Below are 19297 nucleotides of genomic sequence, written 5' to 3' on the forward strand. Positions count from 1 at the left end.
TCGCAGGTTAATCCCTCGGTTTCCTGAAGTCTGTAATTTTCTAACTACAGTACCCAATGCCGGTAGTTCTGACAGTGGCAGTGTGAAGAAGAGACAGCTCCTGCAATATTGCAGATCATATGCAGGTTTTAAAGCACTTTCCAGAAGGATACTATTACCCTCATTTTACAAAAGAAATATTACATTAACATTTTTACACTTTACATTACATTTTTACATTATGAAATGACTTATTCAAAGTTCATCAGCAGGTCAGCAGTGGAACCTTGAATAAAACTCAGGCTGCCCAAGCTGCAGTACAGTCCTACACATGCTGTTCAAGACACTACACTGTCTTCTCTGCTACCCTATAGCATCCCTGCAAAAGACAATAACGGTTACTAGAGGAGAGCAGACATACCTGCATTATTCATTACAGTTAATTTCTATCCTACGAAAACTAGCAGTATGAAGAGAACCACCAATACCAATGCTGTCAAGAGAGCGATTTGGTAACAGCACAGAATCTCAATGACAGTATTGAGATCTCTGTAGGCAAAGTAAGAATCAGAGAATTTCTCTTTAGTTGGTATAAAAATGCAAGACATAAGAGACCTCTGAGATTCCAGAGGACAATGAGGAAGGCTTGCACAGCCTCTGTGGTAGAGGCAAGCTACATCCATCTCTTTCTAGCTACCTCAAATGGAGACAGCTCTGTAAAAGGGCCTCTACATCATTATTACAGGGTAAGTATTTCACAGTTGATAGAAATCTAGCTATAAGAGTCATTGCTTACAAGCACATTTCTAGAGGAAGACTGCTCAGACCTACGTGATTTTTTAAAAATCTCATTTAAAAGTAAGCCTTAAAAAAATTATTTAAAACACAGAAGTTCCAGGCAAACATAGTTCTGAGACACATACTTGTAAAATAAATTTTAAAAATGTTTAAGTGAAATGAAAAGTTTCATTGAAATGAAAAATAGTATTAAAAACACTTCTGATAAGGGCTGTAACTCCACAGCTGATAATTTCAGTAGAGTGCTCTCCTATTTCCATTTAGATAACAATTTGTCTTTTAGTTATATTACAGGAGACTTATATTAGCACACTTCATCTTCGTTATACAAGGACACAAGACGTATAGGTGCTGACTGCAGTTCCACCTTCTTGATCCAAACAGAAGGAAGCACCTGAAGAGACGCTGAATCTACTTCAGACTCTAATCTCATTCATTCTATCAACAGGTTGTTTTTTTTTTGTTTTTCTTTTTTTTTGTTGGGTTTTTTGGGGGTTGGTTTTTTTTTTTTTTTTTTTTTTTTTAAGGACACTGTTAACCAGAAAATGAAGTACATACAGGCAAATATTTGATGTATTTAAGGATATATATTAAAGTTACATTTTGTAGCATCTAGATGTAGGGAAATAACATGAATTGGATAACCCTGAATGAAAAAAACAAAAAAAAAAAGTAGATGTTGTTTGGAATTGGATGATGCTCTTAGCAATATGATTTAGTTTTCGGTAGTCCTGCAAGGAGCAGAGAGTTGGACTCAATGCTACTTATGGGTCCCTTCCAACCTGAGATATTCCATGATTCTATGAAATTTTTTAGTATAGCATTACATATGCAGCAAGACATATAGCTGAATAGTATAATGTTTCCTGTTCAACATCCCATACATTTATCTACACCAATTGAAGTATCACAGGGATTTGACACGATTTACCATTGTGGCTAGCGTACAATGATCAATCTATTTCTCAAAGGTACATTTAGAGAATCTGTACTTAAACTTGAGATATGAAAGACTGATAGCTCTAGCAGCCGATACAAAACATACTGTGTGCTATTTCAAACAGCTGTAAAAATTCAATATATTTTATTCTGCAATAATAGTTTAAGTTGTCTTTCAAATACTGTTTTTAATAAAGGTCATTTGGGGTGGCATGAAGGTAAGATATGTAACATGAACTTTAAAGAATTTTTCTCTCTTTTGTAATTAATTGCAGTTACCCCATGAATTTTTATATACACCTCAGAATAGTTGCCATAAACTTTCAATGACATCTCCACTACTACAGTCTTATATCAAAAGCTTTTTTTAAAAAAATTTGTGATACACATTAAGACCCAACAGAAGTGTTCTGTTTCTAGTTACAAAAAAGTAACTAGAAACTTTCTGAAAGTTAAAATTATTTTTAATTAAACAAGATTTGTGCAAGAAACAAAAGAAAACATGAAATAACTTGTCTACTTATAGACGTGAACACCCAATAACTTACCTGGATGTAACATATTTCTCATACATTTCTTCTCTGGTTTTTTTGGCATCCTCTAGCTGAATCTGAAGTCTTTCAAGACGATCTTCTTCATGTGCACAGCGAACACTAAGCTCCATGTTCTGGCGATTAAGATAATCTTTATCTTTTTGCAACAAGTTGAGGGATTGCTGTAAGGTTGCCAGCTATAAAAGACATTAAAAAGAACACTTTAACATGAACTTCAAGATAAGTATTTAACACATATTTGCTATTTCATTTTAACTCGCTTCTGTGAAATAAACTGAACCAAAAAATCTCTATTTACACTTGTGTTTAACCTAACTTGGTGACGCTTTATGCTGAAAAAGAGACTTTAATAGAATTATAATTGTATGGGTTTTCATGACTTATTTCTGGTAGTTAGCACCTGAAAAAGAGGTAAAGTGTCCCTTAATCCACCTCAGTATCAAAATAGTACTGAAGTATTGAATAGGGTGACATCAGAAATACCAACGTTGAGTCTTGGTGTCATTCTGCCATCATACTCGATACAACATTCTCAGAAACAGAAATTAAACATTTAAGGGCTTCATAACGAAATGCTAAAACTGCTAGTTCGGGGGCTGAATCGTATCATGAAGTGTATCAGGATTGTTGTGGATAAGGTAATGTTCCAGGCCAGCACCAAGGGCAAAGAGCCCAAGACACATGCCTTATTTTGACTTTCATTTAGTGTGATGCTGCTACAAAAGGTTGAACTGATGCTGAAGTAGAAACATTAATATTTTGTGAGTCTCTGTAACCACCTTCCCAATCACCAGATCAGTTATCTTTACTATTGCAAAAAGAAAGTGGTGGGGGAGAGAGTAGTCTCCATCTGTTTGAGGTGAACACTGTCAGACAACAGCCACAGAGCATAATGGCACTGGTACAGTGGCCCAACTCCCTTACTCACGATAGCAAAGTGTAGCTTTATCACCTGAAAGAATTTTGCTGTTAAAGGTCCTGAGCATGTCACACATCAAGTTTAAAGAATGATAAATTAATAACTTATATGTTCCCCAAAGTTATAAAGGCATAATGTACATGTTTCAGATAAAATTCACCCTTCCTGAGTCATAAAAGGACTAAAGGATACTTAAGGGAGATACTCAAGTCAAATGACATGGAGCAACTAGTTAAGTAGCTAAAAATTCATACCAAAAAATGCTCTTAAAGGCATGCTTCTCTCCATCTGCCCACTTCCTGAGCACCATAGAAGGTGAGCTATAAATGCCTCACTTATACTTCGGGTTATTTAAGAAAAAAAACACAACTTCCCTTCATCATACCACGTAACAGGTTATACATATACGCACAGTGAACACAGATATCATGGATTATGACATGAAGAAAGAAATCTAGGAGTTACTACCTCTCCAACTCCTCCTCCCCTGGAATAAATACTGTGTAAACACTTGAAATTGTATGCTCTTCCAATCCAGAACTTGTGATACTGTATCTGCATACACAAAAACCACCATAGACCTTCCAGGAGACTGAAGTAATCACACAGTTTGAAGTGATGTTTTAAAGTAGTGCTACTTTTATTCCCTCTCAGATTAATTTAGTATAAAGTTAATGGAAAAACCACTGTTGCTGCTACACTGCAGTACATACAAATTTGATGCACTTGACAATACTTTTTTGAACATTGTTACATGATGAGAACAAACTTGCATTTTGATGTCTTCTTACAATGCTAGAACACTGATGAACAGACAGCCTAACAAAGCCTTCAGACTGATATAAAAGAGAACACACAACATTTTCTAACAGAAACTGAGTTTCTTTCCTAGTGTTTCAGAGAATCTCTATGGCTACCTGTAAAATTAGTCACAGGAATACTATCTTTGAAATGGTAGTTATAGCCCACTATTTTATCTGTAACACTGTTGAAGAGACACCAAGGAACACAATCTCCCCTGAATTCTCTCAGGCGTAACTGGTCTCATTTACTCAGCTGATAAAGTGTAACACTCAAAGATCCACCATTTGTTCTTGACTTGTGTACTGGTCCATGCAAGAATCAACTTCTCATGCAGTGTCTCTTTGTATCACATCAAAAGATAAAGTCACAAATTAACTCAGAACAGCCAATCAATTATTTCTCTATTCCTTTTGGTGTTCCCTGGAAAGATTTCTATACAGAAACACAAAAATATTTTTGCACCGAGCTACAAACCACCTGATAATTAGTCAATGATGATATAAAGTGAAGAAGTTTCTTTCCTGAGACTCAGTAAAAGCCTCTTCTCCTTCCCAAAAAGCTGTTGCAAAGTTATACCTACACCAGACGAAGGGAAAATTCCTTAGTGATTCTATTACTTTGGGGTAATTCTATCTTAACTAGCATACTTGAGGTGAATAATTACTCCTGGAGGTTCAGTGAAACAATCCCTGCTATGAACAATTTAGATGCAGAAATAGTGAAAACGGACATGGAGTAATGGAATCTTGCGGTGGTATAAACCATCAAAGGTCCTGTAGATCAAGGCAGCAGGCATGGAAACATTCTCTACGTATGTTTCTCTTTGTGTCCCTTGACCCAAAAGTTATCATACATGCCTGGCAAGGGAGTCATCACTGAATACAATTTGTGACTCTTGGATGAATTACTGAACAGAGAAGCAGCAAGGGACAATTCTCTTGAACTGAGCTTCTGGCTCTTGGAACGTCTTTGGAGCAGAAGAAACACATTCCCCTATGCAATACTAGTGCTACCAGAATGGCAATGACCAAGATCTGAGTGAAGTGACTGACCTAACCAGATCAGAACTCACTGTAACCCTAATAAAGATGAGAACCCCTCTGTGCCTGAAGAGGCATTTACGCATTTTCTGAGCAGAAAGACTTTCAAACACTAATGAAGACACACTGGAGAAAAACAGTCCATCACCCTAGTAGATAGTCCTGCCCAAAAGGGAAGCAGCACTGGAATTCCTCTTGTCAATATGCAGCATCATAGAAAGAGGTCTGGAATAGCAGTCTCTGTATTCCTTTCAGAGCTAACTTCTTCAGAGGTGAACTGAAGGAAACTTCAGGCAACTGAACCATTATTTTACTAGAGTCACACAGAAGGAAAACTATGTATTCTATTGATGCCTAGAAAAAACATACACAACAAAACATAAGGATACAGTAGTTCTGCCCTACTGTCACTACTAGTCTGTAAGAGCTAAAGCAAGTTATAACTAGTTCTGCACCTTTTGAGGGATAGAGCATACTCACAGCATCCAGTCTTCACTGCTAAATTTTGCCCTTGAGCCTCTGAGGTTCTTGAGCTTACGGGCAGAGTCTGGAAGGCTGAAGCAAAGGAAGACTAGGAAAACGGCATGTATATAATGCCTAGGGAAAAGCGGAAACCTCTTGACCAATGTTGAGGGAGATAGCCAATGTTGCTGTGAGGTTGGCCAGCTGTTTGAAAGATCATAGCAAGTGAGCAAGGCTTCTGATGACCAGAATCCACCTTCAAGGATGAGGACCTAGAGAACTGTGGATTGGCAGTCCCTGCAAAGACTATGAAGAAAATCCTCCTGGAAGCCATATCCTCATGCACGTGGACAAAAGATGACTGGAAACAACTAGCATGTATTTACCAAGGCCAAACTGTGCCTATCTAACCTGACCAGAAAGTTGGTTCTATGGATGGAGAGAACAGTTGTCCATACCATTTACTTGGACTTCTGCACAGGTTTCAGTCATCTCCTATAACATCTTTTTGGAAAAACTGGCAAAATATGGATAGGCAAATATCAGTAGAACAAACGAAAAATGAGCCAGAAGTGTGCCCTGACAGCAAAGAGGCCAAGTGCCTACTAGGCTGTATTAGCAACAACGCAGACAATAGGTTGAACAAAATTACTATCCTGTGTTCAGTACTTGTGAGAGTGTATTTGGTGGGCCATGTTTCATTCGGAGTTCCTCATAAAGACATACATTAACATACCGGAGTAAGACCAGAAGAGCTCTATCAAGATAGTAATGGACTGCAGCACATGATGTACAAGGGGCTGCGAGAAACGTGGGGTATTTTTTTTTCAGCCTTCAGAAGAGAAATCTGGGTGGGGAAAAATCTTATTGTTATCTTCACCTATCCAGTTGTAATACATAGAAAGAGCCAGACTCTTGGACTGCATAGTGACAGGACAAGAAGCAACAGAAAGAAGCTGCAACAGCTCCGATTAGATTGTACAAAAAAAAAAAAAAAAAACCAACCAAAAACCAAAAAACAAACAAACAAACAAAAAAAACCCCACTTTTCCACAACGAGGGCAGACAAATACTGGAATAGGTGTTCCAGAAAGCCTGTGGAATCTTCATCCTTGGAGATATTCAAAACTTGACAAAGCCCTAAGCAACCTGAACTAAGCTGGGTCTGCACTGCATAGGAGAGTTGGACCAGCTGGTCTCGTGAGAACCGTTCTAATTTAAATTATTTCATGATCCTACAAGTGATCCTGACAGATTTGAATAGACAAAGAATCAAATTCTTCAGGTGAAGAAAGACAATTATTGAAATAAGAACTTTACATTTACCTCTTTTGATAAGTCATTCCTTTCTTTACTTTGTGCTTTGTGTGATACCTCTAATATTTCATATTTTCTTCTGAGCTCTGACAATTCATGTTCAAATACATCACGTTCACTGTTAAAATAAAGTCAAACTATTAGATGCATAAAGTGTAATGAACAAATTCCTGTGCATTTGTAATTTCCTAGCATTCTTTCAGTTCATGACACTGACTTCTTCCAACCTGTCAGTCACAGGGCAATTAGTGACAATCTTTACCTTTTTTTAGTTATTAACACCAGCAACAGTATCTTATTACAGAAAGAATTTTCTTCGTTTCTAAGTATTCAAAAAATAATCCTAAATTTTAATGCAATAATCCTGAATTCCCATCCAAAATTATTTCATCCTGCTCTGATTATTCTTCTTTAGTGTAACTTTGGGTGACATATTTCTCCTCTTAGCAATGAGCTGTAAGTACCCCTGTCCGTCCTTTTAGCTTTATTGAGCTTTTGATGCTATTTCCCACTATATTCTCTTGAATCTTTTGCAGATATTGAAGTCTGATGAAAAATGTAAGTAACTGCATTCCCATTTTCCAACCAAACAGAAAGCAATGTATTGCTACTCTCCCTTGTGTACAGTCCCTTGATATCAGAGGGGGTTGTACTACTCTTCTCATGTTTAAAATTTACATGACACAGCTGCTAAAGTTGTGTTGGCATCCCGAATAAGAGTGCTTTCCATATGCACAAACAAGCAGCTCTATGTCTCCACTCTATCTGACCCTGTCAGAACAGTGAAACGAATGACCCAGCATGAGCTTGTAGTTTGGAAAAAAAAGCTAACCAGTTTTCTATTAAGGACAGTATAGCTTTAAAACAGAAATAACTTGCAGTACACCAGAACTAGATGATTTGACATAGCCATTTTAAAGTCAGAAACAAGTCTGGAAGTGATTAATTCATGCAATGCTCCCAAATACCCTCATGCAGTCATGCCAACAGTGCCTTCCCCTCCGCTTCGTCTGTGCCTACCCAGATGAATACAACCTACTCTCTCAAATATACTTTTGGCACGTTCATTCATGTCTTTTTCAACTGTTAAACACTGGAGCCATTCACATGAACATTATTACAATCCACTTAAGATGCAGTTGCACATGGGAAGCAAACCAGAGCATCAATCTATCCTATTTGCAACAAGCTTCCAGGGAGATTCCAAGGTTTTTTTAGTACATATAGCTGCGAATAGTTATCAAGAAGACAGATTCTCCTTCAAATGACTTAGTGGCAACGTAATTTGTGTCAGTAACTGTGCCCGAGTTCATTCATTATAAACAACTAAGGAGCTTAACAAGGTGTTTTCTATTCATAAACCCCATTTTTTTAATCCATTCCCCAGAAATTGTGCCAAAGGCCAGATTTCTTGTACTTGCAAGCACACTGAAAAAAGCCATTTGGGAGCTGCACTGTGAAGTATATGTCTATGGGTATATTTATAAGTAGTCCATTTTCACTATTTTGCAACTGTTGTTTACAAGATGAGCATTCAAAGCATAGGCTAGAACTGTAAAATTTGCATTTTAAAAATGAAGAGAGACACTGGAACTTTGCAGTTAAATCAATTCAGTAAGGTAATCCTAATACTGTCTGACAAAGAGTTCTCATAACAGCCCTTTCAAATTCATGGTTATAATGATATCTTAAGCTGTAAAGATTAATTCCCAAGGTCCTACCCTCTTCATTCTCTGTGTAGATACCACACACAGTAGAGCACAGGGCCTTTTGTTAATTATTGCTTTTAAACTAGGAAAAAATAAGAGTACTTATTCTAAGATGCTTGGCGTCAACAGTTTCCCCTTCTTTGGTTGCAATTAAACTGGTAGGCTCTTCTGAGAACACAGTAAATCCCTAAATGTAAACTTTTAGGAAGATAATTTGATGCATCAGATTTCAAAACACTGTTCATCTTATGACTGCAATATACCACAGGAGATAATCAGTGGACTGAGGTAATCAAATGAAAAGCTCTAGCCAATCAAGCTTATCTATTAACATTTGTATGTTCGTAGAACACTTGAACTATAGCAATACCTACCATTTTACTTTATCATAGTTCTCTTGCCTGTAATCACCTTGCTGAATCATCTGCTTGGTATCAGCCAGTTCCAGTGTTAAACGTTGGCATCTAACCTCAAGCTCTGACCGATTCCTCCTCTCGTCTTCATAGCTCTAGAAGGCAAGACATTTTGAAATTATCACATTTCGAAATATCAGCTACACCAATATTTACTTAAAGCAATCACAGACTAAGTTTTGTGAAGACCTCTTATGAATATTCAAGAGGTAGTATTTTTATTTGTCTCAGTATTTGGAAATCTGGCACACATCACAAAATAACCAGCTATACTAATACTCAACTTATTTTTATCTTATTCTAAATAGTTGACTAATGTACCTTTCTTTTAACACATTTGTCCATTAGCACAACTTCCAAGACCAACAACCCTCATATACAGACGGTGGTCTACAAACCTACAGTAGGAGCACAAAAGTCAATCACCTTTACAACATTTTCAAACAAGCTTCCTTGTGAAGATACTTGCTGGTCCACTTGAAAAAAAGAAAGAGGACTGGTCATTCAGAACATGTGGCAACTTCTGTCATTACATGTCATTACATTATATATCAGCCAGTTACTCTTAAGTGTATCTAGTAACTTATGCTTCCTGAAGCATATCATCCAAAGCTTTGGTGGAGGAAGGGGGCAGGGGCAAAGGGGGTGGGGAGGAGGGATAAACAAACAAACAAAAAAATAAACCACACTCAACCAATACTAGTGCTTATTTAATGGCCTGTTTTTCCCTTCTTTTTCTTCCTCATATACTGTGACAGACTACTGTGAGAACTAGGAAAAAAGGGACCAAAGCAAGAGAACACACAACAAGTATTTGTCTTTGAAAACACTGGTTACTCCATTTGAAGATAAACAGATTTCCTAATCATAATACTCTTCCCTCCCGCCCTCCACGGGAATAGCAGACTTTCGTACTTTAATCCCCAATCTAGACTTCATTTCCCAGATTTTTCCACAAAGTAGGTATTTCTTTTTACAAACTTACCTTGCTTTCTTGTCCTAAATGCTGTAGTAGTAACATCTTCACTAAAATAACTAAAAAATAATGCTCATCCACCTAAACTAGGGAAAACTGACAGACAGCAAAGAGATTTGCTTGTTAACCAGTTGAGAATACCCCCATGGCATCTAGATTTTTTCCATATTCTATTTCTCAGAAATCTGCAGAGTTCTGCTTTTTTTCTGCTACAGTTGATATATGACAAGCTCAATAATGGATACTTGATAAACAATAACTCCATCTGGTTATACTGAATAGGCATCACAATATTATTCATTGTTGGCGAACACAAAATCAAATGTCTTAAGATGTGATTACTGAACTAACCATTTAGCCACTGCAAATTAAATTTATTTTGCAGTGAAGAACATTGTATGGGTGCACAATTTTTCAAAATAAACTGAAAGCTATGCTTTATACAGTTATAAGAGAGGATAGTAATCGTGTTCAGCTAGTTTTTAATAGACAAGAAAGGTTTAGGACAACAGCATTTAGGAGTCACCCACTCCATATATGCAGCTTCCTAGGAGGAATGAACACAAGGATAGGGATACTCTAGGATAGGGATGGAAAGACACAAAGAACACTGATCAAACTCACAAGGCACCATAAACTGAAAGACTGGCAGAATGCCTTCTTGAAAAAAAATACACCTAAATGCTTGTAAAACACTACAGAAAAGCTTCCTGAGCTACTAGACATACTGTAACTATTCTGTTGATAAATAAGAATTTTTTGTTTTCTATTTCTGAAATCTAGTAATTTTCACTTTCACTAAAATCCCATTAGATCACAATCACAATATTACAACACTGAGAAAGTTTTCATGAGGATTTTGGATGGTATATCATCAATAACATGTCATCTAAAGACACGATTGTTATTCATCTTAACACACTGGTATATATGGCTTATTTTTACATTTACCCTAATTAATGGATATACATTAAGCAAGTTAACATTATAGAACACTTTCTTCTTAAATCAACATGCCAGCATTTATAAAGATGGCATTAGCACAATGGTAAAGCCTTTGTCAGATGTTTTTAAAGGTGTTGTCTACAAATTAGCTAGTTTCAAATACGTAGCATACAGGCACAAGTACCCTGTTACACAGTGCAAACATGACTCATCTTGCAATAGGAAATGGTGGTAAGGGCACTTGAAAGATTAAGTTTGGATACAATTCCTCTATGGATATCCTGTGCCATTCAGCTGCTGATACCATGCTGGAGTTTATATGCCCTTCACCAAGTGAAGGGCATAAAATTAAATTAGTAGACCTCTGGACAAATTTGTCACAAACAGTTCTAATGCACCAATTAACAGAAGAGTTAAATATCTACAAAATTAGTTCCTTATAACACCCAAGACCTAAACTAGATTTTGAATTTTATTAAACAAACTAGTTGATAATGTCATGTAACAATATGATAACTCCAGGGAAGGAGAAGTAAGCAAAAACTACTTTTGAAAAGTGATACTAAGGTATACCTAAAGTACTGAAATGTTAAACAGATAATTAAAGAAAGGGGTTTGTTTTGTTTGGGTTTTTTTAAAGATTTACTATAATACTTCAAGAAATACTAATTCTACTGCATAGGTAACTGTTTTCCAACTACCTAATCTTTTACGTGTCAGAGTGGTATTTTTATCACAGGAAGAAATGTGACAAGGCAAGCTAAGAAGCAGTCTATAGGCTAACAATAAAAATCCCTACATGGCATGCATCTTCAGGTAGCAGATGCACAAACTTCTGGACTTCTACAGCAATACATCTTAAAGACATAAAATAAAACTGCCTATGCTTCGGAAGAGTAAGCCTTGCTTTGCATGTGATGAAGTGAATTTAGTTCATAACAACATCCATATACCCTGAACTGATTTTAAGATCTCTGCAATGGAACAGCTTTATCTCTCAATTTATCTTCAAAAGATAGCTTGGAAGTCTTGATGAACAGCTTTGTCCTGCTGAAGCCAAAAAAAAAGGGGCTTTTAAAAGGATCAAGATACAGAACACTTTACAGGACATGAATGAGGTCCTGGAAATAACACCAATAAATAAAAATAACTTAAGTAAGCCCATAAACTTGAAAAAAAACCTGAAGGACAAACAGTACTTCCTCACATGGAACATGACTGCAATGATCCTGCCAACAATACATGACTTTTCTTCAGCAAAGAAGTAGCAGCTCAGACAGATGAGGTAGTTAAAATAAACCAATCTGTCCTGTGTGAGATGGGTAGGCAAACATTGCCTAAATAAATTGTTAACAGAGCTGTCCAAAAGACTCAGTATTAACCAGCACAGATGGTTTCTGCAGAGCATGGGAAGCAGTCTCTACCAAGAAGTGCTTCCATTTGGTTTACAAACACTGTTGACAGACGGATGTTTCGAGCAAGAAGATTCTGAACTTGCCTGATCTTCACCATTCAAAACCAAAGTGGTAGAGAAACTAAAGATGTAATGACAGATCTCAGCTTTATGATATTAAGCTTCACTGTTATCCTCCATCTGGAATGAACAGCAGCTTATAGCAGTCACCAAAATGAATACCTAACTAAATTTCAAGTAGAAAAACTGGGTGACATACTTTTTGAACAAAGTTAGTGACACATAATATGTGGTAGGGATCAGCTGATCTTTCAAAAAGCCTTTGCAGATAAGAAGATAAACAACAGAAATGCAGGGAAAAGATTAATCAGCCAATCAAGCAGAAGTAACATAATTTCTTCACACTGTCTACAGATAAGCCTGTGGAAGAAAGTGATCCTGCTTTTAAAAAGCTTAGTAAAAGAACTTCATCTTTGAAGGATCACTTACACAAGCCAGGAGTTCCTGTTCATAGCCTAAGGTAACTGAAGATCCTAGGCAAATGTAAAGCTACTATACTATCATGATGTGAAAACCAATTCCCTCAAGTTATTTGGATGAGGTGCTGCTGCTTAGTAAAGATGACATGTTGCTTCGACCTGTTTACATAGCATGCATTCAAAAATTATTAGTCAATACATTATGTATTTGAATACAACTGTCCAAACGTCAGGAAGAAGTTATACATAACTGGATGAAGAATACATCTCTTCCAGTATGTTGAAATGAAATAAGTAATTTGCCAAGGACTGTAGATAGGGCACTATCTGCCACTAAAACTTACAAATTAAAATGTTGCTACTTCCAAAATACAGAATCTCTGCAAGAAAGGTAAGAAAGAAAAGCTTTGGCTTAAGTGTGTCTATGCAAAAGAAAGCAGGGGGAATAAAAAGCTCTTTCTAGTCAGCTTAGGTCCCGAATCTTCAGTGAAATATTCTCAAGTGAAAATGATCCTCGAGATCATTGCATTAGAGACTAGAACTAAGCCATTTGGTACTTCTGAACAACAACTAGCAGTCTATACAAGCCACAGCTATATACCAAAAGAGGGAGAAAGACACTAGATAGATACATAAGTTTTCCTGAGTCTTGGAAATGTTAAACTGCTGCCCTAAGCTAATAGTTATTGGTAGAGTATTTTTCTTTGCAGCTTTTTTCCTGAACAAGATAAATATTAACATTATTGTCTTCAGGACATGGTTTAGTAGGCACGGTAGTGTTAGATTGGTGGTTGGACTTTATGATCTAGGAGGTCTTTTCCAACCTTAAAGATTCTATGATTTATTAATGAAGGCAAAAAAGGCACATATCTCACCTAAGACCAAGGCCTCATCTGTCCTTTCTTGAGAGAGATACGAAGCCCAAGTAATCAAACCACTGCATGAAAGAATTGGTGTCTGGGGGGTGGGAAAGGGTTCTAGAGTGCAGTCTTTAATTACAGATGTGCAAACTTCAGAAGACATCTTAGGGAAGGCAGTCCTTCTGGAGTAGCAACTGTAGCCCCAATTTTACAACATTCAGATACACCTACTGCCTACTGATCCTTTCAGTGCAATAGCAGCTTAATTCATTCTTTGAAGACTATAGAAATGTTTTTCCTCCAGCTGGGAAACATTATCACAGAGAAAATTGTTAGGTACATCTAGCAAAACCTGACAGCTACTAATCCCGATTCAGAGACAAGGTCTTAGAAGAGATCTTTGTCCTACATACATCCAGCTTTGTCTTTAGCCTAACCATAGTTATTAGATAACTGTTATACTGTAAATTTGATTGCAAGTCCTGAAGGCAACTTTACAGGAAAAAAAAAAAAAAAAAAAAACTAAAGAAAGGAGGCCTTGATAAAACTGTATCAAGACTGAATTCCAGCAAAACATTGCCAAGAAACTCATAGCCAGAAGAAAGCAATACTTAATCTTCTAGAGCTACAAAGAAAAGCAGAATTTCCTTCTCAGACTGTATCCCAGCCTTAAGAGAAACACGTGAGTAGTAAATTACATCTGTTTGAGGGAAGGTTTTAACCACTTTGGAAGGAAACAACTCTAAAAATAGCACACTGATGTTCAGCACAGGAACAGACACATCAGAAGCTGGTTTTGTTTCTGGGAAGCTGCAAGTAATACAACCCTATAGCTGGATTATCTTCCCTATCTGTACCTCCAAAGGTGGTGGAGCCAACATTATTTGTCCTTGAAGTACTGAGCACTGCAGAAGGACTGAAATGAGTCTGTACTATACATTTAGTACCAGCACTGAAGTACAAGAACATAACTTCTATCAGTTTTGCTGCCTCCCCTCAGTCTGTTGCTGCTGCACTTAGAATCAGAGGAACCGCACTAGTTTAAGTCACAGATGCAACAATTGTGTGCAGAGAGCCATTAACTTAGTGGTAGTACTGCAGAATCACTTACACTGACCACTTTAAAAACAGAAAGTGGTGACAAAGATCTTTTGACACTAGCTGTGTTTATCAGTTTATGTTCAAATGCTAGAAATCAGTCTTCACACACTGTTCTCTGCTACCAGTTGTCAGAAGCAGCTTCCCACTCTGCTGCGTCTGTGTTGCAGATTCAGCAGGCTTTGATTAAGTGCTAACTCAGAGCAGCAACAGACAATCAACAAGAGAACTTTATTACAAAGTCGCAGTGTTTTAGTAGTCTTACTCCACAGCATCTGAAAAATTAAACGGGTGCTAACAGAGGCTGATACACACTTAGGACCTTCTACCCCTTCTGAACAAACAAAATATATTTTCATACACCTAGAGTACAGAAACAGGTGACAAACATTTGAAAGATGTCTTTTATGCCCAGAAGTCAGAAATAAAAGTTTTTCTAATACAAATGAAATAATGAATTGCCTAGAGATAAAGAACATGTAGATTTCTCAAGTCTTTGAAAATTAGTTTCTATAAGGCCACAATGACAACTCAACTTTTACAGAACCAAGCTTCCTAGCCTTTTACAGAAACATGCCTTCCTGGCACAGCTGGATGTTTACAAACTCAGCTGGCCGAGGGGCCACCATACCAGGCCACTGCACTCATTTTTGTGCCAGGCTAGACTTGTTGTGCCATCTACCAGTTTTCTTTCATTTTTGTTTGGTGGGTTTTCTCCCCCCTCTCCCTCACAACAATAATAAAAAATGACAATATATAGCAAAAAAAGATTTAGTGTGGTTGAAGGCCTGATTTTATATAACCAATACTCATCCATATTGTCTCATCGTAATAGAGTTCAGAGATTAGAACTGTGCTGCTTTTCCTTCTCACAAAACAGTGTATGAAGGCTCATGAACAGAGAAAACAAAATAAACTAAGTGTCTTACATTCACACTCCAAAACAAGAACAGTAAAATAAGAGCTCATTTCCTTTGACTAAATTAAAGGACTACAGTCATCCTGCCTGAAACAAAAATAACATAGATGATGTTAGGCAAGGGTCTTATTTGATTAATTCATTTAACATTTAAATTTTCCTAGAGTTGTCTTAACATGTTAGACAAGTTTGGATTTTCCTTAAAACTTTTTCAATTCTTTGTTGGCTAGATAGACTTTCCTATGAGTCTATACCTAATTCTCTCGTATTTTTCAGCACTTTATTTCTGGGTGAACATCTACATGTATAAAACTTACTCAAATCTAATCTGTCAGCCATGAACAACCAGAAAAGCAGGCAAAATCCTCCTCTCCCAAGCCATTAGTAGTTAAGAAAAGGAAGATCTGGGCTAAGCATGTATTTTAGCTCATTTCCATGTTCCACAAAGATGAAAAAAACATGTCGAAACTTATTAGGAAGAGTATTAAATTATCTACAATAGTAGAAAAAAAAGGAATGCTTATTGTAGGAAGTGGTTTATTCTCACAGAGAAAAAAAAAAGTCTTAATTTCAGCGATGACTGTATTTCAAATGTCTGTATTAGTAGTTTTCTAAAGAATTTTTAAAAACAGAACAGACACTTTTTTTGACAAACTCTGTACCGAAAAGAAATATCGCAACTGTTGGAGAAAATTTAAGAAATATTGAATGGAAAAATCAAAGGAAAGATTTGAAGAGTTTAAGTTATTTAATAACAGGTAAGAAACTTCAGCAACTATAGTTCATGTACGTAGAAATAAAGAATTATTGGAATACCACAAGAACAGTAAAAAAAAAAAAAAAAAAAAGAGTATAAGAGCTTAAGTAAGACTCTGATAAGTTTCCTACTGATAAATTTCCTTGCAATAAAGCTTGACCTTTCCAAAAGAGCTCAAATAAATCAATTACTCCAACAGTACACATTTAAACAACTTCTTCATAAACCACAGGAGATGCGTGGTACAAGCATGCTCATGTATTGATGATGCTCTTCTTACCCTGTTATCTAAAACAGCCTGAGGTACCTTGTTACAGTGACACTTATCAAGTCACTAGGTCAAATCTGAACTTGCCAGAAGCAAAATACAGAGACTCTTAGGCCTCTTCATACATAAGATACCGCATATCAGGTCGCATTTCATTAAATACCCAAAACATATCATCTCTACGCGTAACAGATAAGGTGAAGATTTGGGTTTGGGGGTTTTTTTTGTACATATGGAAGAACTGTAGTAAGTGATCTTATCTGAAGCCTGACAATTCTAAGAAATAATTTTTATTAGCAACTGTAAGCCTTTTTTTCTTGTGACCTTTCAATATCTGGATCTCTTCCCGGATTTTTTTTTTTTAAACAAGGTATTCATTCTCACTAACTGTCTCCCATTTTAGCATGATTATGCAAACAGGGTATAAGCATTCCTTCAAAGAACCACCTCAGTTCAACACAGTCAACATTCTAGTGCTTTCTTATCAGCATCAAAAGAAAAGCACAGTAAACTTCAAACTTTGAAAAATAGATTCCTGGAAAAGATGGATACTGCCACCATGTGGTATGAAAAGAATAAAATTAGGAATTTCTATATTAAAGAAAGGTCAATGTGCCAATAAAATTGTTTCTAGCACAACTTTAATTATTATAACCTACTGTCTTCATTAAACTGCTGCAGCAAAAATTAATACAGATGCCAATCAAATCTCAGAAGGCCAAAATCCTCCTGTAGAATTTTATTAAATCAGAGCCCATTAAATGTACGATGAAGGAAAACAGTAATATAAATCAAAGTTAAGAGGATTAATTTCATCCGAATTATGATCAGAGATGATGACACAAAACAATGCTGAAGCACATAAATGCACAAATTTCACTAATTTTTCTAATTCAATCAAAAGGAGAAATTAAAATAATATGAATTTCACAAGAGAATCCTGTATAATTAATATCTCTTTACACCTGAGTATTCCATAAGTAAATTTTGAAGAAAAAAGGTGGTAACTGAAGAATAATTTCAGAAGCAGTAAAATGACAGTGGCATTTAAGTCCCTGCTAGCCATGACTTGGACAAATATACTCTGGGTACCTGAAACTGTCTTATCACAACTCCAGATTTATGCGTAACTAAGCTAAAATACAAATCATCCTAACTCTATGTATACTAAGAATATTATAAATATTCATAAATACCTTAAAACCAACATTATCCTTATACTGTTTCAACTCCTCTACTTTTTGAAAATAAAAATTAAATATATTTAGATTATTTGTTTCTCTCCTTTTGGCATTTATACTTCACTTGAAATCAAATTATCTTTTTCTTTAGTATAGAAATAAAAAAAAATTACAAGATAAAAAGTTGAAAAGCATAATACAGAAGATGCAACTCCAAAAAAAAGTTTAAAAAATGCATTTTTACATCATTAAAAGAAAAGATGAAGGGAATTAATACCAAGATATCACTGCCTTGAAAATTTTACACTGAACCATCATTGTGTCTTCAACTACTGCTGGATGGATCTCCTGTCTCAGTTTCTCAGCATTGAACCTTGCCCTCAGAAAGGACAACATAGCTGGCAAGAGTCTATCCTGAACAGTGCTCATGAGCAAATCTTGCAGGGTAGCCATAATGTAAAATTAGCTGTTATACAAGGATGTATATAGCATATTTCCCCCTTTCCCCTTTCCGTTCCCTCCTCTCCTCAGTAATTTTTATACAGCAAGGCAGCTTTTATATTTTATAAACGAATAATAATTTAGTGAATGAGTTTTTTGCAATGTAGTACTTTTTTGCAATATATGTTCTTTGATACATATCTCAAAGAAATGGGGGTGGGATGAGGGGTGTATACACACACACACACAAACCCTGTCTCTTAAGTAATTAAGGTGCACCAACCTCTGTCAGAGACTTCAGTTGGGATTTGTTCCCACTTAGTTCTTCTGTTAGGCTCTCCTTTTTCATCTGTAGATCACTTAACTCTTTTCTTAAGGAATGGACTACTTCATAGAATCGGATCTAGAAGAACAAGATATATATTCAAAATTGAGACTAGCAAAATTGCAATCGCAAAACTACAATCCCAAAACCAGATCACCTCAATATTTTATGGCAATAATTCACCAGATGATTTCTAGTGCCCAGCAGGAACCTGGTTGGAGGGGAATAGGGAGGAAATGTTAAAGCAATGATAGTGTCTTTCTTTAGCCTTTGACATCAGCAGCTAAGAAATAATCAATTCGTGTTTGGTATGGAATAAAAAGAAGAATAATAAAAGTAAAGAGATAAATTTCTGTTCAACTAAGGCAGCTCCTAGTCAGGCTGCTCGATTTAAAAAATTACAACTGCTAATGGACCACATGGTCCCACGCTCTTACTTACGCCAGCTCTACAGTCTGTTTGATTCAAAGTGTAAAAAGATAAAAAAAAAAAAAAGCAACTCTATTTAGCAATAAACCAACTTAACTTGCTAACCTCCCCCAAGCCAATATAATTTTTTTATGGGCTGTGTAGAAATGGAGAGAGATTAGTTTTGGTTTCTGCCAGTTCAGTGTGCTGAATCTGCATCAAGAAAAATGCAAGAGCAAGCACAGGAAACAGGAACAGGACACAACTAGGAAGAACCCTGACACACCCCACA

General features: G+C 36.3%; 1 protein-coding gene across 1 annotated transcript in view; it reads right to left on the bottom strand.

The window, feature by feature from the left end:
* Positions 1-19297, bottom strand: part of PIBF1 (progesterone immunomodulatory binding factor 1) — a 121326-nt gene that overhangs the window by 94365 nt on the left and 7664 nt on the right. The window contains exons 4-7 of the mRNA XM_086741603.1: positions 18556-18675; positions 8896-9029; positions 6822-6930; positions 2265-2446 (exon numbers count right to left, since the gene is read on the bottom strand). Coding sequence (XP_086597729.1) covers positions 2265-2446; positions 6822-6930; positions 8896-9029; positions 18556-18675 — 545 coding nt within the window. The remainder of the gene's footprint in view (positions 1-2264; positions 2447-6821; positions 6931-8895; positions 9030-18555; positions 18676-19297) is intronic.

The sequence above is a fragment of the Chlamydotis macqueenii genome, chromosome 1 (genome assembly GCF_036417535.1).
Source record: "Chlamydotis macqueenii isolate bChlMac1 chromosome 1, bChlMac1.mat, whole genome shotgun sequence".
NCBI classification, from domain to species: Eukaryota; Metazoa; Chordata; class Aves; order Otidiformes; family Otididae; genus Chlamydotis; species Chlamydotis macqueenii.